The following is a 25,142-nucleotide window of genomic DNA, read 5'->3' on the forward strand; positions in this document are numbered from 1 at the left end:
CAAGGTTGCCAAAGCAGGCTGGGGAGACCCAAGGCCTTGTGATTGGGCGCGGGCCCCAGAAAAGGGAGGACTGGACCCACAGATTTCATTGGAAGACTGGTCCCAGGCTGGAGCTTTCTGGTGCTGGATCTTCAACGGTGAGCCTGCCAAGGAGCAGGCCTCTTGAATCCTGGCCAGGAGAGAACTCTGCTCCACGACATCTAGGTTACCTAAGTAACAGACAACGTTTTACCCCATAGAGCCATAAATCTCAAAGATCCTGAATGCAAAAGCAGAAATCTTAGAAGGCAATACCAGTGACACAACGGTCAACCAGGATCACGAAATAAAGTCCACGCACGGAGCGTTGGAGTGGGGTGAAACTGGACAGGCTCCCAGCCTGCAGGCTCTGGTGGTAGTGAAGAGCTATTGGCTTGGCACTCTTTGCTCTCGACGTCTTGGCTGCTGTCTCAGCTCTGGTTTGTCACATCTGTAACTGGAGAGTTTCCACGCGTGGTGAGTTAGGGCTCTGTGCCAAACCAAAGGAAATGCCTTTGATTTCCCTCCATCTGAATGCCAATGCAAAAACCCCAGAGCAGTGTTTCTGAAACTGAAAACCATAGGGACACCTTTTAAGACACAGCGTCGACTTTAAATTGTGTTTATAAAGAAAGTTCTCTAAATGTGTTTCCAACCAAATACAAGCTTATGTTTCTATCTTTCACATAAAAGCAAAACAAATTTATAAGTTCAATGCAAATAAAATGACTAACCCAATAAAGATCATATTGACAACATTGGTTTAATGGGATAGATGAGGTTTTGCAGAAAATTAACTCACAGCTTGCAACACGAGCAGAGCACCGACTGCTCCCAGGCACATACCTTTGAGTTCAGCCTGCCCGGGTGCGATGACTCAATCATCACACTGCGTTTCTTTATTTAAACCACCGTGAACACTTCATTCATTCAGCACTCCGTGATATCGTTTGGCCTTCACTCGGCTCTCACACATCACTTCTCTGTTAAATCCACCTTTGTGTTTTTCTCATGAGCCATTGCCAGCGACGAGGCCACCCAGGCAATACTCACAAATCAGATGGTGATTGAGGGCTGATGTTCACTGAACACCAGGCGAAGTGCTTTGCGGGCATAATCTCATTTAGATCTCACAGGGACCCCAGAGTAGGAATGATTAGTGCGGCCCTTTTGTAGCTAAAGGCACTCAGGCATAGAGGATGAGTGCTGTCCCGAGTCTCGCAGCTGAGATGTAGAGAGGGAATTTGAACAGGGACAATGCCAGAACATACCCTCTTTACCACTTCCTGAAACCGCCTCATCAGGAGGAACTGGATTCCAATGGCCTGGAAGATGCCTATTTAATTTGTTTTTAGATTCTCTTGAAATAAAAATTCAATCTTTTTAAATTTTATGGATTTGCATACCTCTGAGATTCACCCATGGCATCGCCTGAGGCTCTGAAACACCAGTCTGAGCGCCTCTGGCCTGGACAAGGTGAGCAGGGGAAACCCTCACCATGCGGAAGCCCAGGCAAGCCAATAACATGGAAGAAGCTACAGTAGAGATAGAACTCTGCCCAAGTGGCCCATTGGCCAGACCTCCCATCCCCCGTCCCTGATCACTGAATCAGGAGCTCAGTTCTCCCAGATCTAGCAAGACTCTGCCCAGCCCAGGGCAGAAGAAGCAAGATAGCAGATGCTCACCCTTTTGGGGAGAAATGCCGGCCTTGGATATGATATTCACTGCTTAAAATGATCAGGCTGGAAGCGCCAGGGTGGCTCAGTTGGTTGAGTAACCAACTTCAGCTTAGGTCATGATCTCACGGTTTGTGGGTTCAAGCCCCACATCGGGCTCTGTGCTGACAGCTCAGAACCTGGAGCCTGCTTCGGATTCTGTGTCTCCCTTGCTGTCTGCCCCTCCCCCACTCATGCTCTGTCTCTCTCTCTCTCTCTCTCTCAAAAATAAACATTAAAAAAAAATTTTTTTAATGATTAGGCTGGTAATAAACTGGAAAATAATCAAATGCTATCAACAGAACAAAAATAAAATGTGATATAATATATTCAGAGTGGAATATTATATAGTAATAACAGGGGAAAAACTACCACTACATGTGATAATATGAAAGAATCTGAAAAACATGCAGACTGAAAGAAGTCAGACAGAAAGAGGACGTACTGTAAGATCCCACTAATATCAAGTTCAAAAACAAGCAAAGCTCATCTATTAGACATGAGAATAGTGGTTACCCTTGGTGGGGATAGGTAGTGGGAAAGATGATATGAGGAGGACCTCTGGGTGCTGGTAATGTTCAAGTTCTTGGTCTGAGCACTGGTTACAGGCCTGTGTTCACTTCATGAAAATTCTTTGATCTGTACACTTACGATGTGTGATTACACATATATACACATATGCATATGATCACACACACAAATGTCTATAATCACACATCATAAGTATATACCTCAATAAAATATGCCTCTTCCTGGGCAGGAAAAAAAATCAATGTAGAACCTATGAAGATTCTGCAGCATAAAGACAGACAAACAGCACACAGGTGTGCCTGCATGGCTCAGTTGAGCATCCGACTCTTGATTTCAGCTCAGGTCATGATCCCAGGGTCGTGGGATCGAGCCCCACGTTGGGCTCCACACTGAGAGTGGAACCTGCTTAAGATTCTCTCTCTCTTTCTCTCTCTCTCTCTCAAAAAAAAAAAAAGACAAACAGCACACAATACGCTAAGCCTGAATGTGCTTTGGGAAAAGATTTCCTGTAAGAAGCAGAAGTGAATGTCAAATCTCATTCAGTCTGTAGTCTCAAGGAAAAAAAAAAAACACTAAAACCAGGTTTCTGTGAGACAAAGTAGATTTATAGATAAATTGGTGAGGCAATGGGCTGAGAAGAAAAGGAGAGAAGGGAGAGAGGGAAGGCACGGAGGGAAGATTCTGGGATCAAGGTAGAGTCAGAAGGCCATGCATTTAACTCCTTCCCTCCTAATTTCTTGCTACAATAGCCCACCCAGTAGGGAGAAAGCCACATGACAATTCTACGTAGACCATTTCTGGAAACTAGAGAAGTCTCATGCACACTCCTAAAAACTCAGTTTCCACTGTGTGGGCAAGAGTCAGGGAGGAGAGCACCTTTGGGCCAGCCTCTTCCCAGCATCCATGCAGAAGGCCGCTTTGGGAGTCAATTTTAACTCCACAGCAGGAAAGCCACTGGAATGTTACCAGTGTTTCTGGATTGGGTTTCAGAGCCTCCGCTCTGAGTTCTAAGGACTACCAGATGTGAGGCTGTTATCTCAGTGCAGGGCCCACAGGAAGTCATGATTTCATATGATATCTGCAGAAAAGACCTGCAACATCCACCTTCACTCACCCCCAACCCTGTACGTACAGCCTGAAGGTGGGGGCGAGGTAGGCTTTGTGGGTCAAAGCTAGAGGAAGCAAGAGAATGTGAAGTTCACGGATCAGCAGCCATCGCTTTCTCATCCCTTGGGGAACAGGGTGGGCATTAGACAAGTTCTCTTCCCCCGTAAGATTAGGGGTACCCAGAGTATTCCTACGTACCCTTTCCCCACCACCAAGTAAAGGATTCACAATGCCCTTTAGCCAAAAACTTCAGAACCACTGGTCTGATGCCCAGGGCTGATGCTGCTGGGGTGTGGAGAAAGGGGCCAGAAGAAGATGGCCCAGCTGAGAGAGGAGGGGTCTGAGGGTGGCCAGCAGCACTTCCCGTGTGGCTTGGCAGGAGACGTGAGTTTCCCATGGAGTGACTGAACACTAAGGAAGATTGAGAGGGGTTCATTCATCTTAAAAGAGGCTAAGGAGTGCTCTGCCAGTGGGCAGGCTGAAGAGAAAGAAGAGGGCTGAGCTTCCAGAGTGGGCTGCTGTATCTCCTTGCTGTCCTTAGAGCATCCCGAGGCCCCAGGTTAAACACAAATGCAGTGTCATTAAGAATTCCATGGTCATCTCCAAGGAAACTCCTTCCCCATTAAAATCCTTCCACTTTTCCACATGGCTTTGCAGAAAGTGAGATCTTTCCTTTCCCCATTGTCTGATCTCTTCAAACTATATGTCAAAGAGGGAAGATGTGACTCAGCAGGGCAGATGTCCCCATTTGCTTAGCATCTTGGAGATGAAAGTTACCAGGGGTCTGCATTTATCTCCCTGCCGTCACACCTCCAGTTCTGGCCATGTGCTTTCTGAAAGGGCAGTTCTGGAGGAGGGGGAACTAATTAGTGACAAGCCTAGAAATCATGTCACGGGGGCAGTGGGAAAGCATGGCATGACAACAATTACCTTCTGTGGGAAGCAGTCACATATAAAACGTGCCATCCTCCTCCTTAACGCATCAAAGTGACAAAGGAGGACAGACTGCAGTAAGTTCCAGGAAGACAGTTTTGGCTCAGCAAACATAACAGTTTACATAATGGAATAGAGAGCCTCAAGAGAAAGTGGCCGCGCCATCTCCACAAGGATTCATTCAAATCAGGAGGCTGGAGAGGGAATTCTTCCACTGGGTCAGAGGTTGAAATGGATAAGTCTGAAGACCTGTGTTTCAGTTTGCAAATGGACAACGCACATGTCATGTTGGGGCAAACATGCGTTTGCTTTTGTTAGCGCAACGTTTGCCTACGAAGTGGTTTTTTTGTTCAATTTTTTTATTTAAATAAAATCTGCATTTCTGGTTTCTTTTGAAAAGTAGAATAGAGCTGAGTAGAGGTACTCCTTTATATAGGTCATATGTTCTTTAATTCACCATAGCCGCACTGTTCCCTATTATTATACTACATCAAAGCCAAGTGTCAATTGACATTTACCATCCTGCTTGTATTCTGAGTTTTTTTTCCTTACACCCAAGCTACTTAACTCATATATATTATTACCTGCCTTCTCTCCATAGGCATTTGAGTGGATGATCTTTGTTAAATGCTATGGCTCTCAACCTTCATTTGAAACAATGGTATAGAGCTACGTTGATCTCAATTCTCCCTCTCTCCCCATGTTCACTGAAGGTTTGCAGCACATGTGAACAGGACAGGAAGTCACCAAAATGCCATATTCACCCAGCCCTGGACCTAGTAGCTCCCAGTAACCCAGTGGAGAGAAGAAGGCAATTCCTGGGGTATGCTTCCACTGGTGGATCATGAAGCCACACCACGTCTTCAGGACAGTGGCCATTTTCCATTTTTAAAGAAACATTAGGGGGCATCTGGGTGGCTCCGTCAGTTAGGCATCTGACTCTTGATTTTGGCTCAGGTCATGATCTCATGGTTTGTGAGTTGAAGCCCCACATCAGGCTCTGCGCTGACAGCACAGAGCCTGCTTGGGATTCTGTCTCCCTCTCTCTCTGCCTCTCCCCCACTTGTGCTCTATATCTCTCTCAAAATGAAAATAAACTTAAAAAAATAAGAATCATAAAGAGACATTATTCCTCATTGAAGGAACATTACTATCTAGTTGACGCCATTTAGAAGAGCTCAGAGACCTCTGTTACTTAATGAAACCAGTAAGAAACAGGAAAACTTTTTTGTCTGCTAGCTTGGAATAAAAATAAGAGAGTTTGGACAATGACCTGGATCAAATGCATGTTGGGAGTTCCCTATTAGCTTAAAGGACCTATGATTCTTAGAATTCTTACTAATATTAGTAGCTAGCTCTTCTTAAATTCTTTCTATAGCCAGATACTATGTAAGCACTTTACATGGAATATCTCCCATAATTGTGTAATAACACTGCAGGAGAGGTATTATGATTATCTTCAGTTATATAGATGAAGAAATTCAGGCACAGAGAGGTTAAGTAACTTGTCCAAGGTCACACATCTAGGGATGATGGAGCCAGAATTCAAGTCCAGACCATCTAACTCCAAAGACAGGAGAAGTGATTAAAGTACCACCAAGATTTGATACTTAATGTCCCAATGGGAGTTCCTCTCCCCACCCATTAAATGATGTTGCTACATTTCTTGCCAAGCATACCAGGCACATAAAACACAAAAGTCTCGTTTTCTTTTCTCTGGCTTATAAAGTTGTGAACATTAAACTAAAAATATTCCTCCGTGTTATTTGATTTTAAAATATAAAATAAATTAAAAAGTGGGACGCCTGGGTGGCTCAGGCGATTGAGTGTCCAACTCTTGATTTCAGCTCAGGTCTTGATCCCAGGGTTGTGGGATCGAGCCCCGCATCAGGCTCCATGCTGAGCATGGAGCCTGCTTGGTATTCGCTCGCGCTCTCTCTCTCTCTCTCTCTCTCTCTCTCCTGTCCCTTTCCCCCTCTTGTGCTCTTTTTCTCTCTCTCAAATATAAATAAATAAATAAATAAATAAATAAATAAATAAGATTTTTAAAAATGAATTAAAAAGCAAGTTTCCCCGGGATCAGAGTTCCTTTGGCAGAATTTGATTCACGTTCAAATTCAAAGAATTTGAAATGGAATATAAAATAGAAGAGCATTCTGGGAATGCAAGCTGGTGCAGCCACTCTGGAAAACAGTATGGAGGTTCCTCAAAAAACTAAAAATAGAACTACCCTACGACCCAGCAATTGCACTACTAGGCATTTATCCACGGGATACAGGTGTGCTGTTTCGAAGGGACACATGCACCCCCATGTTTATAGCAGCACTATCGACAATAGCCAAAGTATGGAAAGAGCCCAAATGTCCATCAATGGATGAATGGATAAAGAAGATGTGGTATATATATACAATGGATTGTATATATATCCAACCAAAAAGAATGAAATCTTGCCATTTGCAACTACGTGGATAGAACTGGAGGGTATTATGCTAAGTGAAATTAGTCAGAGAAAGACAAATATGACTTCACTCATATGAGGACTTTAAGAGACAAAACAGATGGACATAAGGGAAGGGAAACAAAAATATAAAAACAGGGAGGGGGACAAAGAAGAGACTCATAAATATGGAGAACAGAGAGTTACTGGAAGGGGTGTGGGGGGGGGGGATGGGCTAACGGGTAAGGAGCATTAAGGTATCTCCTCCTGAAATCATTGTTGAACTATACACTAATTTGGATGTAAATTTAAAAAAATAAAATAAAATAAATGTTAAGTGAAAAAAATAAGATGGGCAATATATATAGTTTGATCTTATTAAATAAAAAGAAAAAACTGAAAAAAAGCAAGGGGAACTAATGATATTAATAAATTATTTTATTTAATAAAAAAAAATTAGAGCATTCAATGTCTGCAGTATCCAGTCATTCCTTCCAGATTCTATAGCTAAACGCTGTCAAACTTGTGCGTGACGTGTGGAGCCAAACTTCCGTTATGTTCAATCATGCAGACCTTAGCTGAGAGATGGATACTCTTTATGGTGATCCTTCTGGGTAACTAACGAGCTGTTTTGACCTCTGAGGTTATATTATATGAGGACATATCCATGCAAAACTAAACACTATCTCTCTGTTTGCATAATTCAGTATTTTGCAGGAAAACTGCCAGTGAGAATCCTATTTGCAAATGACTTGTGGGTTTAAGTGAACCTAATTCCCTTTAAAAAATATTTAAAATGTATTTAAATAATTAAATATTAAAAAAATATTTAAAATGTATTTAAATAATTTAAAAATATTTAAAATGTATTTAAAAATCGTATGCCCCAAGTAAACTTGAATCCTTTGGGCTTATTATCAATTGGAAATTATATTACTCAAAAATAGGTCTATTAGAAAGCATATGATGATGTTTTGCTGACCAGAACACCTAGAGTTTTAAAAATGTGTTTTCAATAAGACTGTACTCCTTCATTAATAAGAGAGCTAAAACTAACCCCTAGTAAGACGGAAAAAATTTGACAAGGAAGACAACTCCAAATAACTTGAGGCATAATGTTCATTAGTGCATGTAATAAGCCCTTATATTGAACACAAAGAAAGACATGATTTCGTTGATAGAAATTCATTTCTCTTGCGTTCACTAAATAAATGGGTTGAAGGAACATGTAAAATATATTCCCTTTAAGGATGTCAAAGTATTAGCATGCCTGTTTGGGATATGATGTGGGGGAAGGGGATATTGTTTGGTGCCTCTTTTAAGTAAGCCCTTTGACAAAATTGAGAACACTCAACATACCCAAGGGCAGTACAGAATAAAGGCCACAAGGGGTCGCTTTCTGACAACCTCTTGCTTTGCAGCTAACAATATTCTTGTGGGGAAGGAAGGGAGGGCGGGGGAGAGATGTTAACTATATTTTGATGTAATAACCAGAAGTGCATTTACTAGAATGCATAACAAACAATATGTCTAGATCAACAGAAGTTTCCCTACACCAAAACTTCAATCGGTTTTTTTTTTTTCCTTTTTGTTTTCTTTTCCCCCGGGGCAAGCCTAAGCCTGTTGGTATTATTAAAGATGAAGAATACTGATGAGAAAATTTTCTGTCATTACCTTTTGGTCTTCAAAAACATTCGGTGGGATGTCCTGGGGACAAATTATGATCCCTGTCTTAGCGGTGAAGAAACCAAAGCCCAGAAAGGTTGTAATTAGCCAGTGAAAATTCCAGTGGCCCGGCCTTCTGACACCCACCACCCCTAACTGGGAACTGTATGCCCTGCCTCTCCCCACATCCCTCAGAGTGTAGATGATTGGGAGTAGGGAGTGACTATTTTGCTTTTTGGAAATTAGTGTAAATAGTTTATATAAAACTGTCTGATATGAACTTGCATTTGATTATGTTTATAAAATAAGGCTTCTGAGAGTTTTCCTGGGTGCTCTAAGCCACTTTGAGCTGTGTCTCAGATGGGTTTACAAAGAGGCTCATTTTGTTGTTAGGAGTATGTATTTGTTTGTTAGGGCTGCCAAACAAAGTATAGTTTGGGTGGTTTAAACCACAGAAATTTATGTTCTCACAGTTCTGGAGGCTAGAAATCCAAGACCAAGGTGTCGACAGGGCTGGTTTTGTCTGAGGCCTCTCTCCCTCCTTTGTAGACGGCTAGAGGTCTTCTCCCTGTCTTCACATGGTCTTCCCCCTGTCTGTGTCTGTGTCCTAATCTTCTCTTCGTATAAGGATGACAGTCATATTGGCACCTCATTTTACTTTAATTACCTCTTTAAGGGCCCTGTCTTCAAAAATAGTCACATTCTGAGGTACTGGGGGAGGGAGCGGTTAGGGCCTCAACATGTGAATTTAGAGGAGATACAAGTCAATCTGTAACAGGGTGGAAAAGTTGAGAAACCTGAGTTACCCCTTCCAACTCTTGACCATGACAATGATAGTGTGCTAGTGTGTGTCCTTAGGCTACAACTCTGGAGAGTTGGATGTCATGTATTTCTTTCTCTAGAAAGCTCCTTAATTAATCTTCTTTTTGTATGTAATTTTCTTGATTGTTTCCTATGGGAGTGGAGCTCGAAGAAAAGGTTTATGATCTCCATTCTTTTACTTTTTTCTTTAATGCTCTCCACAATAAGGGTAGTTACCATGTGTCAGCATACAAAGTTATTACAACACTATTGATGATATTCCCCATACTGTACTTCCATCCCTGGGACTTCTTTATTTTACATCCAGAAGTCTGTATGATCCCCGTTCTTCAAGTAATAAATTATAGTCAACTTTGGAGCAACTTAAAAACAGGAACAGTTGTGTACTTACAAGTACATTTTTTTGAAGTTTATTTATTTTGAAAGAGAGAGAGAGCAGGAGAGAGGCAGAGAGAAAGGGAGAGAGAGAATCCCAAGCAGGCCCCACACTGTTAGTGCAGAGCCCTATGCGGGGCTCCAACTCACGAACCATGAGATCATGACCTGAGCAGAGATCAAGAGTCAGATACTCAACAGACTGAGCCACCCAGGTGCCCCACAAGTACATTTTTTTAAGATTTAAATTACATATATTTTTAACTGTGGAAAATACAGAAAAGCAAAAAAGAAGAAAATGAAAATTATTTTTAATCCCACCCCTAGAGAAAATGCTACTAATATTATGCATCACGTTTCCAATCTTTTATACATATACCTAATACACCATACATATGTAAATATGTAATATATATATATATTTACCAATAGTAAGTTTTGTGAAAATGGTTTTGTGGTCTGCTTTGTTAACCTAATATTTTCCTTTTTTTTTTTAATTTTTTTTTTACGTTTATTTATTTTTGAGATAGAGAGAGACAGAGCATGAACAGGGGAGGGTCAGAGAGAGGGAGACACAGAATCCGAAGCAGGCTCCAGGCTCTGAGCTGTCAGCACAGAGCCTGACACGGGGCTTGCACTCACGGACCGCGCCGAAGTCGGATGCTTAACCAACTAAGCCACCCAGGAGCCCCTAACCTAATATTTTCCATATCATTTCATATCCTCCTGCAAAAAGTAATTAATCAGTTACCTAACCAACTTCAGATTTTTGGACATTTATATTGCTTCAAATTTTTGAAGTAATAAGTAATACTGTGATGAACATATTTGTAAGCATGCATGATTTTTTTCTTATGACAAATTCTTAGAGATGGAACTTTAAACCACAGGACACACAAAGTTCCAGGACTTTTGACCCAGCTGCCAAGTTATTTTCTGTGTTCCTTGTCCCAATTTACATCACTCTCCTCTGATCCCTCCTCTAGGAGACTGATGTGCCCCCATTCAAGGGACAGATTACATACAAAAAAAAAAAAAAAAAGCTGACCAATATTAATTATAGGTCAAAATTACTGGAGCGGTTAAAAGGTTTTGCTTTTTACACATTTAGTCTTTTCTTTTGTGAATGGATTGTTGATTTGTCCATTATTTTCATTGCTTCTTTGACTTACTGACTTGTGTGTGCAGCTTATAAATATTAACCCTGCATCATATGTGTTATAAATGTGTTTCAGATAATTTTCTCAATTCGCACTTGTCTTTTCAAGTGGTTCCTGATATTTTCTGGTACACACATTCAGAATATGTCTAAGGACAGTCTAGCAATCTTTAGCTTTCTGTGTGCTCTTTTTCATGTTATGCTTATAAAGGCTTCCTTCCCTCAAACCAAGATTACATATATATTTGCCTTTATTTTCTTCAAATGCTTATGGTTTCACTTAAAAATTTTTATTGTGGTAAAATTATACATAATAAAATTTACCATTTTAACTATTTTTAAGTGTACAATTCAGTGGCCTCAAGTACATTCACAGTATTCTACAACCATCATCACTCTACGTTTCTAGAAGTTTTTCATCATCCCAAACAGAAACTCTGTACCTATTAAACAATAATTCCCCATTTCTCCCTTCCCCAACCCCTAGTAATTTCAATTATACTTTCTTTCTCTGTGAATTTTCCTTTTCTAGATACCTCATGTAAGTGGAATTATGCAACATTTGCCCTTTGGGGTCTTGTTTATTTCACTTAGCAGAATATTTTCAAGGTTAATCCGTGTTATAGCACGTATCAGAATTTTCTTCCTTTTTAAGGCTGAATAACACTCCATTGTGTATATATTATTGTTTCATTTTTATGCATTATGTTCTAATCTACATAAACACTATTTTTATACACAATACTAGGTGAATACCTAAACTAACTTACTAAATAGCTTATCATGTTCCCCAATGTTTTGAAATTCTAACTTTATCTTATACTAATCACATGCATTCTCAATAAGGACAATATCACCCCAAGGAGTTCAAAATTGGTTCTTGGGGTACAAAAGAAAAATCCTACTCTTTGTATATATAAATCACAGATATACATGCAGTTCATGAAGAGATTCATATTATATTTATGGTGTTAAAATTTTACGGGAGGTGATGATCAGGGGGAAAAGCCTGAAAAGGCTCCTTTAGGGATAATAACTGGAAAAAAAAAAAGTTTGAAACCCTTCCCTGTGCTACATTTCTACACTTATTTGTATGTTTTTCTGAATTTACTTTGCTCCATTTATGTGCCTGCTCCTGAACCAGAAATACTGCATTCTGTTGTTCTTATAATTCTGTTTATTTTCTTCCTAGAAAGTATGAGAATCTGAAGTCACCATGTTCATTTACTTGTTTACCTGTCTATGGCCTGTCTCCTTGGACTACGGTGACAGCCCCATGGGATCTGGGACCTTGTCCCATTCATCACTGCAGCCCTGTATTTTAAATGGTACCTGGCAGAAGGTGCCCACTAAATACTTTTTGGTTGAATCAATAAATTTGTGTACATAGTAGGCCAAATCCTAATTGCTTTTTTTCTTCAAAATTTTGGCTATTCTTGGGGCACCTGGGTGGCTCAGTCGGTTAAGCGTCTGACTTCGGCTCAGGTCACGATCTCACGGTTCATGCGTTTGAGCCCCACATTGGGCTCTGTGCTGACAGCTTGGAGCCTGGACCCTGCTTCTGATTCTGTCTCTCCCTCTCTCTCTGCCCCTCCCCTGCTCATGCTGTCTCTCTCTGTCTCTCACAAATAAATGTAAAAAAAAAAAATTAAAAAAAAATTTTTTGGCTATTCTCACCTGCTCACTCTTGGAAATAAGCTTCAGAATCATTCTAATAAGCTATACAAAATTAAAATGCTACCAACCGTCCCCACCCCCCAGAAGGTGGAGCTTCTTGTGGTAGAGACTTAGGGACTTTATTCCAAGGAACACAGTGTTGAAAGGGGAAAATGGTAACTCTGTAGCCAAGCAATCTGGCAGAAACCATCTTAACCAAGGGACAGAAGTTACCATCACCATGTGTGTATCACATAGTTGGATATTAGGTGATGAGAGAGGCACTTCCCCTCTGTCCTGGTCTCCTCCAAAACCTATCACCCCCCTCTCATCATGAGAAAACACCAGACAAACCCAAATTCACAGTATTCTACAAAATAGTTGACTAATACCCTTCAAAACTGTCAGGTCATAAAAAACAAGGAAAAACTGAAATATGTCATAGTTCACAGGAGACTAAGGAAACATGATGAGCAAATGTGGAATCCTGGATTAGCTCCTGGAACATTAGTGGGAAGACCTCTTTGGTTTTTCAGATGTAAGGCATATATTTGAAATTATTATAATTATTCCTTCAAATATCTATCATTATTTAGCTAGAAAATCTAGACCAAGATGTCTGATTTATCTTAAGAAATTTTGAAACATTATTTCCATAATAATAGTGTTAAACTTCAGAAATGATGTTGAATTTGATCAAATACCTTTTTAGAAAATATTAAGATGCTCATATTTTTTGCACTGCAGGTGTAATTTTTTTATTGTTATTCAAATATCCCTGTATCCCTAAAATAACTCCTTCTAGGTGTAGTATATAATTCTTCGTAAAATACTAGAATTGATTTGTAAATATTTTATTTAGGATTTTAGCATCATTATTTAGAAGCAGCCAAGCCTGATCGCCCTACACAATGCGACCAGAGCCGTTGGGTGGTGAGTGGAAGTTGGGAACAGTACCGGGGTAAGCCGGGAAAGTCAGCTGGGAGTCACCGCGGCGCTAAAATAACGCGGGATACAAGCCTGCGGACGGACCCCTAGACCTAGAGCGCCCCGAGCTGCACCGGAAGTGACGTCACCGAGCCGGCGTCCGTCTCAGCCAATGGCCCCGGAATGCGCCGGCCAACGGTAACCGCGCGGCACCTGCGGGGTAAAGGCGGACTGCCCATAAGACGCAAGAAGAACCATCCTTCCACCTTATTACACGAGTTATCAAGGCAGTCTAGTCAGAGACAAGCATCTCTTCCCGCTTCCCTGCCGCCAGTTAACTTTGCTCAGTGTCACCGTGTTTTCAACCTGAGGGCCCCCTCACGCCCTGCAGCTGCCCTCACTAAATATGGCTGACTGGCGGAGCGTGAAAGCCGGAAGCGGGTGGGATGGGGAGAGCCGGCCGAGGGCGTGTCGGGGTGTGGCCTGGCTGCGGAGAGCTTGGGAGGGGCGTAGCCATCCGCCCCACCTGGGTTTGCCGTCAAAGGTTAACTGACTGTAGCCATCCGCATTCCTGCGGTCTCCTGGGGGGCGCGTCACCAGTGGCCCCGCCCCCGCCCAGATTTCTCGCTCTTGGGAGGTACCCGCTGAGTCTCTGGGATTTGGCCAGAGTTGACTGCGGATTTCCAGTGCCTCGACGGTCTTTAGTGGAGATGGAGGGCGCCCAGGAGAACCCCGCAGAGTCTAGCTCCTCGGTCCTCAGGTCCGAAGAGCCTGCCAGGGGCCCCGAGGTGTTGCCTCCGGAGGAGTCGGAGAGCTGCTCCCGTTCCCTGGAGGCGGCCCCCAAGAAACTCTGTGGTTATTTAAATAAATTTGGCGGCAAAGGGCCCATCCGGGGTTGGAAATCCCGCTGGTTCTTCTACGACGAGAAGAAACGTCGCCTGTATTATTCACGGACCGCTCAGGATGCCAATCCCTTGGACAGCATCGACCTCTCCAGTGCGGTCCTTGACTGCAAGGCAGACGCCGAGGAGGGGACTTTTGAAATCAAGACTCCCAGCCGGATTATTACCCTGAAGGTAAATGGGGCAGTTTTGTTTTTTTTTTTTTCCTTTTAAAGCCGGGATGAGTTCCCAGGGCACAGCCTGGCACGTGTGGGTGGTCACAGTAAATTTACTGGAACGAGTATTACAGACCCTGATCTCCCCCAGTGAACCGTGGGTGCCCAGGATTTAGTGCATTCCAAGACGCATTTGCACCCATTTTCTCATTGAGCTCCCATAACAGGCAGGAATGATGTCCCCACATTAGAATCAAGAAACAGAGTCTTGGAGAGATGAAGTAACCAGCCAGTTACTTCAGAGGTCAGGCATCTAGTGAGTGGTGTAACCCACACTTGAAATCCCTTAGTCTTTGTACCTCTCAGTACTGTTTCAAAACTTTTACTTTTTGGTGTGCCTTAACAATGCAGTTACATTAACTTTCTTACTTGGGGCCGAAGGATAGTAAAGATATGAGCTGTGCAGTCCTCTCAAGACCAGGACTCTGAATCACTTTTCTTGATATTTTGGCGGAGGGAATTGAATGCTGAGCAAACATTGGCAGGGATTGGGAGATAAAATACTTAGGTTTCACTCATCAGCCTAGAATGTTCATAGAGGCTTATCTCAATGTGTTTCACCATTAGTAGGTTTTGTTTTATTATCGTCTTTAACTGAGAATGCCTGAAACAGTGGTAAGGCCACATGCTTTGAAATCAGACAGGCTTGGATTCAAATTTTACATCAGCTACTATTAACTAGCTGTGTAACCCTGGGCTAGTTACTTAATCTCCCAGAATCTAGGTAGTTTGTGAGATTTAAAACAAGATGTGTAAGCATCCAGGACCTACAAATTGTTGAATTAATCCCAGTATCTAGAATACAGCCTAGCACCGAGTGGGTGCTCCGTAAATGTTTGTTCAATGAACCCACATGGTAATAGAACTGAGGCCCTAATGTTCATTTCCTGAGGAGTTGCCCCAGAACTTAAGTGGAAAGACAGATCTGGGTTAAGAATTCCAGGATTCACACACCCCAGAGAACAGTGTGCCAGGAGACAGCCTCCCCAACCCCACCCCGTCTTCCTGCTCCTCGACCCCCACTTCCAGCCAACTGGGAATCTACTGAGCGCCCTGTATGTAGCCCACAGCTTCAGTTCCCCTTTAATGGCTGGGCCTGGCCAGTGACCAGGCTGGGAAAATCAGACAAAATAATGCAAACCAGGAATTCCAGGCCAGGGAAGGCAGGCATTTTAGAGATCAGGTGGTTTACGGGTCATGTGTTTCCTCCCACAGGCTAACTGCTGTCTACAGAGTCTTGAACACATGGCTTTTACTGTTCCATTGATCTATGTGTGTGCCTGGCTCGGTGCTAAGCACCAGGGTATGGAGCCAAATCAGACCTGCCCCCTGGTTCTCAAACAGCTTAAGGTCTGGTGAGAGAACTCACAGGGGGCCTGGCACACACATGAAATGTTCCTTAGAGACGCCCTGATAAGTCTGTACCAGACAAGTATGGTGAACAGGAGGGTCAGTTCCACTGAGTGGAAGGGTCCATCCAGGAGCGCAGCACAGAGGGGATAACATCTGAGTCCTGAAAAAGGGATTCGGTTTTCTATGAACAGACAAGAGGAAGAAGGGCATTCCTGGCCGAGAGAGCCCCATGAGCAAAGACAAGAAACAGGATACAGCCCAGAGTGTCCAGGCAGATCACAGGAGCCTGGGGTACAGAGGGGCCCAAAAGATGGAGTGGGAGAGTGGAGGCCCAAGCGTGGAGCATTTGTGAGGTAGGCCTGGGAGCTTGGACTTTGTCCTGTGGGTTGTGGGAGATTGTTGAAGAACTTAAAGCAAGGAAGCCCTGCGAGATTAGAATGTTTAGAAGGTTCAGTGTGGCTGTTGGGTAGAGAAAAAATGAGAAGGCAAGGTTGCTGAGCAGGGAGTTCATCTGGAGGTGATCGAGAGAGAATGGTGGCTGAGCTAGAGCTGTGACAGGGGAGGAAGACCGATGGGGGTGACGAGGGATGTGAGGGAGGAGGAACACAAGGGAGGGGTGGCTGACTGCTTAGTCGGGCCAACCACGACCTAGGGAACCCAGGCTGGGGAGGCCGTAAGACACCCCTTTGGTAGACTCTTAAGTTCTAAGAGGATGGGGCCATGACATGAATAGTTGGTGCTCAATATACACTTGTCCAGTGAATTACTAAAATGAGGTATTTGGTTATGGGCTGGGAACTTGTCAGCACAGGGTCATGGTGAAGCCCTGGCTAGCACTGAGGTCTCTTAGGGAGAGTGTATGGAAAGAGAAGACTGGTAGGCATCATTTTATCTCATGTGGCACCTGCTGACAGGCCCAGGTCTTCTCTCATGGAGCCCCTGGCCTCATGCACACATCATCTGTGGATCACTTAGAAGGGGGAGCTTTGCCCTGGTTGCCCATAGCCTGCTGCCTGCTGGTGTTCTCACCTGGCCTTGATTGTGGGCAACTCTGTGAAGTTCACCATCCACTCCCAGCGAGCTGCCCGGCTGCTGTGGCCCAGGTGATCCCAGCCCTTATCTGTGTAAGCCACAGTCCCCTGGCCATAAATTGCCACAAAGCTCTGGTCTAAAGGGGGAGACCCGGGTTCTGGGACCAGCTCTACCACCACCTGCCTTGGCAACTTCAGAGCCTTAGTTTCTCCATCTGTTGAAGGCTGATCACTCCTGCCCTGCCTCCCTCCTGGAGGATCCAACAATGTAATAGATGTGAAAGTAGGTATTTGGACCATCCAGTGCTGGGAAACGAATGACCAGTATCAACCATTACCTTGTTTGGGGTGCCTGGAGGGTGCCACTGTGTTGTTACTGTGTGCATATGGCTTTCCAGTCCCCAACCAAATCCATGATTTCAGTGCATCCCCAAAGCAGAGGAAGGATTCTCTTTGTTCCATAAACAGTCAGTCTTTTAGGATTCTTGGACCCAATTCAAACATGGGGCATGGATCCCCCCACAACACCAAGCAATTCGCAGGCACCAGCTGGTGTCCAAGAATTCAACTTAATTCTAACAGTGTCTACCCGGAGACAGCATCAGATTCCATGGGTTAAGGGCTCAGTCCTACGAGACTTCCCACCTCACTTCCACACCTCACTTCAGATGCCAGTCACAAGCTCCAGGCTGTTACTTGTGCTGCTGACAGCAGGCTACAAATTGTGGTTTCCAGTGACCTCCTCCTTAGGTTTGATTATTTTGCTAGAGGGGCTCCCAGAACCCCCAGGGTAACACTTATGTTTACCAGTTTATTAAAGGGTATGATAAAGGATACCAATCAATAGCCAGATGAAGAAGTGTATTGGGCAAGGTATGGGGAAGGGGTAGGAGCTTCCATGCCCTCTCCAGCTATGCCACTCTCCCCACATCTCCATGTTCATCAACTCAAAAGCTCTCCAAACCCAGTCCTTTGGGTTTTTATGGAGGCTTCATTACATAGTCATGACTGACTAAGTCATTGGCTATTCTCTGGTTCAGCCTCTTTCTTTCTGGGGGATAGGGGTGGGACTGAAAGTTCCAAGCCTTGGGGCACCTCAGGGTGGCTCAGTGGCTTAAACATCTGATTCTTGATCTCGGCTCAGGTCTTGATCTCAGGGTCCTGAGTTCAAGGTCTGAGTTGGGCTCTATGCAGGGTACAAAACCTACTGAAAGTTCCAAGCCTCTAAATCACATGTTTGGTTCTCCTGGCAACCAGCCCCCCTTATTAGGTTCCCTAAGGGCTTTCCAAGAGTTAACGTATGAACACAACAAAAGTCAGCTTTATCGCCCTTATCCCAGGAAGTTCCAAGGGCTTTAGGAGCTGTGAGCCAGAAACCATGGACAAAGATCAAATACATATGAGAAATATATCTGGGTCATTTGAATGATCAAATACATGTTTCTTATAAATCGCAATATCACAGTCAGTTAAGACATTGCGATGTTGCACAGTGAGGTGCTGGGGCCCCACTCAGGTCAGAATTTCAAAGTTCTTTCCCTCTCTTATCCCCTCCAAATTCCTTTGTCCAGTGAGCACATTTTGAGCACCTCCAGTGTGTCTGGTACTATGCTGGGCATTTCACTTCCCTTACCTCATTTCATCCTCATAACTGCCCCAGGACATGAGTGGTATCTTCACCATAGTACAGATGGGAAAACTGAGACCCAAAAAGGTTAAGGAACCTCTAAGTTTGGGACTAATGCCTGATTCTCTTCTGTGGCCAAGAAGCAGGTGGGGTTTCAGAAGCAGGCACTCATCTGCAGTGATAGCTGTTTTCCCTGGGAGGGAGAGAGTCACTAAGCCTCCCATGACCTTCCTGCACCCCACACCCAGTGCCACGCATAGGGCACAGGGCCATACCAATTAACCCCTGTGCTTCTCAGGCCGCCACCAAGCAAGTGATGCTGTACTGGCTGCAGCAGCTGCAGATGAAGCGCTGGGAGTTCCACAACAGCCCGCCTGCACCTCCCGTCGCCCCTGATGCCACCCTGGCTGGGAATGGGCCCGCCCTGCGCCTCGAGCTAGGTACCCAATGGGTTCGCCTCCTGCACACACACCCAGGGGTCTTGGTGACCAAGCGTTTCCCCTCCTGTTGGGAGTGAGTGGGAGGAGCCTCTGCTAAAGAAGCAAAGAGCCAGGGATGTGACTCAGGATCAGTTAGGGCACGGTGTAGTGTCAAGGGCAAGAATACGGGCCCTGAGGCCAGGACGTCTGGGTTCAAATCCTAATCCTGTGTGGTCTTAAAAGTCAGTTGCTTGATCTTCCTGAGCTTCCGTTTCCTTCTGTATAAAATGAGCGTGATAAACTATACCTACTTCTTAGGGTTGTTATGAGAATCAAATGAATCCATACACCTTAAGTGGTTGGAAGCATGCCGCACGTTGTCAGAGCGCAATAAGCGTCAGCTACGGTTACGATGACCGCCATGGGAAGGTCCGAAGAAATGAGACTCTCACGGGGTTGCTGTGCAGAAGGGTAATGAGAACACGCAGTTATTGTTGCTGCCTCCTGCACAAATGCTTCTGTGTGTGCGTTGGGTAGGTCAGTGATTTTACCCGTAGTATTCCCTTAAGGCAGAATCCTTCACCTCCACGTGGCCTACAAAGGAAGTTGCTTGATCCCAAATCCTAGAACATCCAAGTATGGAGGAGTCCTGGAGATCACACCCTCCCACCCCCACGCTGCAGCCAGCCATATGGTTGGCAGGACAGACCACCCCCAGCTGCCCCTGTAAAGGCTCGGAGCCTTGTCCCAGCTCAGAGCTGCAGCATGTCTGTAACGCCTCATCCTCGGTTAGCAGGGAGACCGAATAGGTGAGGGGACGACTTGTGGCCAGGCACCTCTAGAACTCTGTACCCATGTGTTTTCCGTGTCCCAAACCGAGCTCTTCTGCCCTTGACCATCTGCTCCCCCAGTTTCTTTCCCATCGTTAAATGGCCTTTTATTCACCCGGCTGTCCAGTAACAGGGCGCTGCCCTTGCCCCTTCGGCAGTCTGGGCTGGCCAGGCCAGTCGGTCACCATGTTGGCCGTGTCTGCCCTCTGGCGTCCGCACCAGGCCGGCCCCTCCTCGCTGCTGTACCTTGGCTCTGGCCTCATGGCCCCTGGCTGGAAAACCACAGTAGCCTCCCCACCTGTGCCCGTGAACCGGCCCGCCACCTCAGACCCATCCTCTCCGCTGCAGGCCGAGCGGACTTTCTAAAGTGAGCGCTGGAGCCCCACCCACCCGTGACCGAGGCCCCGCTTTTTAGCCCGGTGCCCAGGGCTCATCCTCCCTCGGCTCACCTCTGCCTGCTCCCCCAGTGCCCGCCTCACGCCGTGTGCGCTTCAGCAGCACCAGAAGCTTGTCTGCCTGGCAGATTCCCGCTTATTCTTCATAGCCACGCTCCAGTGTCGCCTCCTACTCCTGCCAGGCTCCCCTTGGAAGCCTCCCAGTGCTATGCCGGCTGGACTCTGTATGAGCCCTCGACGCTTTTTTCACATGGTTCTAACAAGGCCTGTCACGCTGTGTTCTCCTTACAGCATCCTTGTCGGTCCCTGCCCTCGGGTGGGGACCGTATCTTTGTCACTTGTGTCCCAGTACCAGGTGCCCTACCTGGCACATTGGATATTTGTGAGCGATTGCATTGGATTCTATAATTAAATGAGGAAAGGAAGGTAAAGCCCTTAGACTAATGCTAGGCACACAGTAAGTGCTCAGTACATAGTAACTGTTCTAGTAACTTGTTGTTATATGTGTATGTGTACATTACTACTCTTAACATAACTGCTCTTTTCAGTTGTTAATAGTAATTATCAGTCATTTCTTCCGAGAACCTTCTGGGTGTTTCATGTGAGTAAGGGCTTTCTCTGGGGAAGGGTTTGTTTGTGCGTCTGCACTTGCAACCCACCCTCTCTCCACCAGAGTCAGACAGCCCTGCCTGGTGTGGGAAACTGCAGCCTAAGTTGGCACAATTGGCCGAGATCAGCCTCAGATTTGCAGTGACAAGAAACCCTCCTGATGACAGAATTCTGGTGTGTCCGGAACTGAAATTAGAACTGAAATGGCTTTGGGATCCCACAGGTTCTTCTGCTGTGCTGAATCCTTTCCAGGTTCTTGAATTCTGTGGCTTTGGTTTAGACATTTAGTGAGCCTCTCCGGGGCCAGCTCCTACTGGAGACGTGGCCGGGGGCCAGGGGAGGAGGGAGAGAGCAGTTGTCATAATGACCAGGACACCAGTCTCCCAAGGAGGACCCTGGTAGGAGATGCAGGAAGCTGGGATGTGGGCCTTCACCCTCCGGATCATGTCCCCTGCGAACCTTTCCCGGCCCACCCAGAAGGACATTTGTGGAGTTGTGAGCGACCTGGATTTGCTGTCTGGAGCAGGTTGCCCCACAGCCAGTCCCCACCCTTTCTGGGAGGAAGCAGAGCCGGCTCCGGGACACTGAAAGCCAACTGACTCACATCTGCCTTTGAGTCACAGACACTTCGTCTGGTAAAAAGTGTCCTATCACTGCTGTTGAGCAATCTGCAAGGCACGTTGTCTGCAGCTTTTAAGCGTTTACACCTTTATTTTATGCTTTACCTAAACGTTGGTCTCCACAAGAGCTGAGAAAGATCAAGGGCAAACCAGCAGATTAATGATAATATGTTGCCAAAGTAGGACACGATTTACACAAAATAGCACTTAGGTAAGAATATATTGTTGTAAAAATATGCATACCACTGACACTGTTTCTAACACTTTACGTGCTTCTTTCATGTCATCTAATCCTCACATCAATCTTATGAGGTAGTGTTGTACCCATTTTACAGAAGAAGAAAATGAGGCCCCCAGAGGCCAGTGGACCTACCTGATCAAGGTAGCAGAGCAAGAAGATGTCCGCACTGAAATTTGAACCCGAATCTGCAGGCTCATAACCCCCTCCTTATGCTGAGGAGGCCACCGCCATGTCCAGGGCCCTGCAGGGAAGTGACTGGCTGGCCCAGGCCCTTTGGTTGGGCAATGACTTCCTACTGGTGGTGAGCCCCTGCAGCTCAGGCAAAGCGTTCGGATGAACGCTGCTGAGAATTCCTTGTGCGGCCTTGGAGAGAGGCCCAGAGGCCCCAGACCAATCCTCTTACCCACGGGAAGTGCTAACCTTCACTGTGACATCACTGTCACGTGCCACCCACCTCTCAAACACCTCCTCGCGCTGGGGGCCTTCCCACTGGGCCTTCCCGGGCAGCCCCTCTCATCTGGGAACTGTCCGCCTGCCACAAAACCTGCTCTGACAAGCCACGTGGTTTTAGTGGACAAGCAAGGAACTGTGTTTGAGTGCATGACTCTGCTACCGGCTGTGTGACCCTGGCCACGAAAATCCCCCTGAGCCACTGTTTCCTCACTGGTGAATCCAGCCAGTGGGTGACATTCACCCCCAAGGCTTAGTTCGTGTGGCCTCAGGGTGGATTTAGGGCCAAAGGTGGACATTAAAGGAGAACAGATATTGGCAGTTAGGGAAGTACCTGCCAAGACATTAAAAATCTTAGGCAAATTGTACATTTTTTGTTTCTTCTGCATGAGGGAGGATAAAGATGGTTAAAGTATTGATAAAAAAGAAAACCGTAATTATTTTGAATCAGCTCAAAGTCTGGATTAAAGACTACTTTTGAAAGATGCAAGTCCACAGAATGGGGCTTTTATGGTTTCCTAAATATTTTGATATACTTTGCCTCCGAAGGAGACAGGATGGAGAGTATCCTTCCCATTTTAAAAATGTGGAACCATGCGGCGCCCGAGTGGCTCAGTCAGTTGAGCATCTGACTTCAGCCCAGGTCATGATCTCATCGTTTGTGGGTTCAAGCCCCGCATCCAGCTCTCTGCTGACTGCTCAGAGCCTGGAGCCTGCTTCGGATTCTGTGTCTGCCCCTCCCCAGCTTGCTCGCTCTCTCTGTCTCTCAAAAATAAATAAACATTAAAAAAAATGTTTTTTTTTTAATTTAAAAATGTGGAACCTGGGGCCAGAAGAGAAAATGCGATTTCCAGTCTGGTCACAGCACCCTTCTAACAGAAACGTGGATTGGCTTCGGTTCTTCCAACACCACAGCTGTAACCCAGGTTCTTTGGAGCTTTTGCTGAAACCCTCAGGGGTCCCATGGGTCCGGCCAGATGAGATCCCCTATTAGCCCCCTCCCGCCCATTTGTCCTTCCCAGCCCCATCTCCTCTGTTCCCTCCTGGCATCCTCCTTCACTCCTTTAGCAGTTCAAAATCCTTTCCAGCCCTCTAGGCCCTGCTCCAGTGCCCTTCCTCCAGGAAGCCTTTCCTGACTTGCGGTGAAACAATCTGTCTTCATCTCCCAGAACTCGCCCGCACCTTGTCTGGCCTGCCCTCCAGCTTCTACTCACTTGGTCTTCCTGAAGTGCACACTTCTCCCTGCTCCTTCAGCTGGGAGCTTCCTATGCCTTTGATTATCTAACTTTCTCCAGCTCCACCAGAAACCTCAGGGCAGATGCCAGAAGTGTTTGGTGAGAGAGTGAATTGAAGAGAGGGAGCTCAAAAGAATGACTTGGGCCAAGTCGTGGCCCATCTGCCGGATGTGACAGGGCCTATTAGGAATTAAATATATTGATTGCAAAGTCTGTTTGTGAGTAGATGGAACAGCTCCCCCGCCCCTGTGGTTGTAGTCAATGTTTTTGCACCTGCACCCTGTTTGAAAATGGAGTGCAAAGGTAAAATTCCTTCTTCCCCTACATTTCACCCTCTCAGTAAAAGGGCTCCGGTGGAAGGTGCCTGCTGCCCTCCGTGTCTCAGGAGCTGCCTGATCCAGATCCTGCTGCCCAATAGGTGGTCTTAATCCTCCCCTGCTTTTTGTAACACTCAAAACTAACTTCTGAGTATTTCACCTCCTCTCTCTTATACTTCAAATAATGTTACCTTAGCCTCAAAACGTTCCTTAATGTTAAGTGTTCTGAAGCACTCACTGTTTAAGAATCGTTGCAGAACATTTACAAAAAGTAGAAAAGTGGAAGAAAAAAGTAGCCATAATCCTGTCACCCGGAGACAGCCAGTGTTCACATTACATTATGACCCCCGCTTGCCTTTTATTTAAACGTATTTCAGATCATATAATAATACAAACACCCTACCTTGCTCTACGGTACTACGTATTGTGACCCTAATGCCTCCATGTTATAAAATCTGTTTATAAACTTCTACTTTTGATGAGTATACATTATCTTTCTGTTTATAAAAAATAACCCATGTTTAGCATAGACAATTTGGACAAAAACACGAAGCGATAATGAAGGCAGCCTGCTCCTGATCCCACCATGCACTTCTGACCTCTGTCCATACCACAGACTGTATTTCTGTGAGACTTTCTCTACAGTTGCGATCATGATGCTCTAACCCAATTTTTTTACTAGCTGTTTTTATATCCCACACCTATTCCTCATGATTTTAAGCATTCTTCATTAGTGTTGTTTTAAACGGCTGAGTAACATCCTATTTTCAGAAGGCATCATGATTTGTTTAACCCCTCCCCAGAACTTTACTTCTAGTTTGAGGGAGTTATTTCCAGTGTGAGGACAGACGGTGCCAGGATGAACCTCTTGGCCCATAAAGCTTTGTCTGCATGTCAGGTAACGTTTTTAGGGTAGATTCTCAGATGTAGAAGTATCAGCAGTTCTGCATATTTTAACGAGGTTTTCAGGAAGACTTTCTCAGTAAGATGCATCATTTTCCTGGAAGAACATTTAATGAAAAGCCTGCCTCTTTGGCTGCTCTTAACCTGCCAAAGAAGGCTTGCTCAGGCAGCCCACTGACTCCCACCTGCTCCCAGTGGGAACCCAGCCCAGTGCGCCTCTGTCTCGTATGTACAAGTGCAGCGACCCAGGTGGATGATTACCCTGTTTCTCTGTTCCGCAGAGCAAGAGGAAGTGGAGCTGGAGGAGTTCCTGTGCCCTGTGCAAACGCCCCCTGGGCTCGTGGGTGTGGCAGCCGCCTTGCAGCCGGTGCCTGCCATGCCCTTAGCCCTTCAGAATATTTCCCTCAAGCATCTGGGAACCGAAATACAGTAAGTGCAGTGGGACCGAGGGGCCGGCCACGTTGCAGACAGCCCCTTCTTTGGAGCTTACAGTGATCTGGTGTGATCCCTGCAGGGATGTGGTCCTGGGGAGAGAGTGAGGGGCTTTATTTTTAATTCGTCACATAATTTCTTTAAAATACTACATTTGGGGGCGCCTGGGTGGTGCAGTCGGTTAAGCGTCCGACTTCAGCCGGGTCACGATCTTGCAG

General features: G+C 45.4%; 1 protein-coding gene across 3 annotated transcripts in view; it reads left to right on the plus strand.

The window, feature by feature from the left end:
- Positions 1 to 13,883: 13,883 nt before the first annotated feature.
- The window catches only part of TBC1D2 (TBC1 domain family member 2), a 55,491-nt gene continuing 44,232 nt past the window's right edge, over positions 13,884 to 25,142 (plus strand). Inside the window, exons 1-3 of one of the 3 annotated variants that reach the window (XR_007146441.1) lie at positions 13,884 to 14,421; positions 18,772 to 18,913; positions 24,774 to 24,921. Coding sequence is in view for 2 of the 3 variants with exons in the window: in XM_047830930.1 (XP_047686886.1) it covers positions 14,056 to 14,421; positions 18,772 to 18,913; positions 24,774 to 24,921 (656 nt within the window). In the remaining variant the exon portion in view is untranslated. The remainder of the gene's footprint in view (positions 14,422 to 18,771; positions 18,914 to 24,773; positions 24,922 to 25,142) is intronic. The other 2 variants (XM_047830930.1, XM_047830931.1) reach the window with 2 other exon arrangements.

Source organism: Prionailurus viverrinus, chromosome D4, assembly GCF_022837055.1.
Source record: "Prionailurus viverrinus isolate Anna chromosome D4, UM_Priviv_1.0, whole genome shotgun sequence".
In the NCBI taxonomy this organism is placed as follows: Eukaryota; Metazoa; Chordata; class Mammalia; order Carnivora; family Felidae; genus Prionailurus; species Prionailurus viverrinus.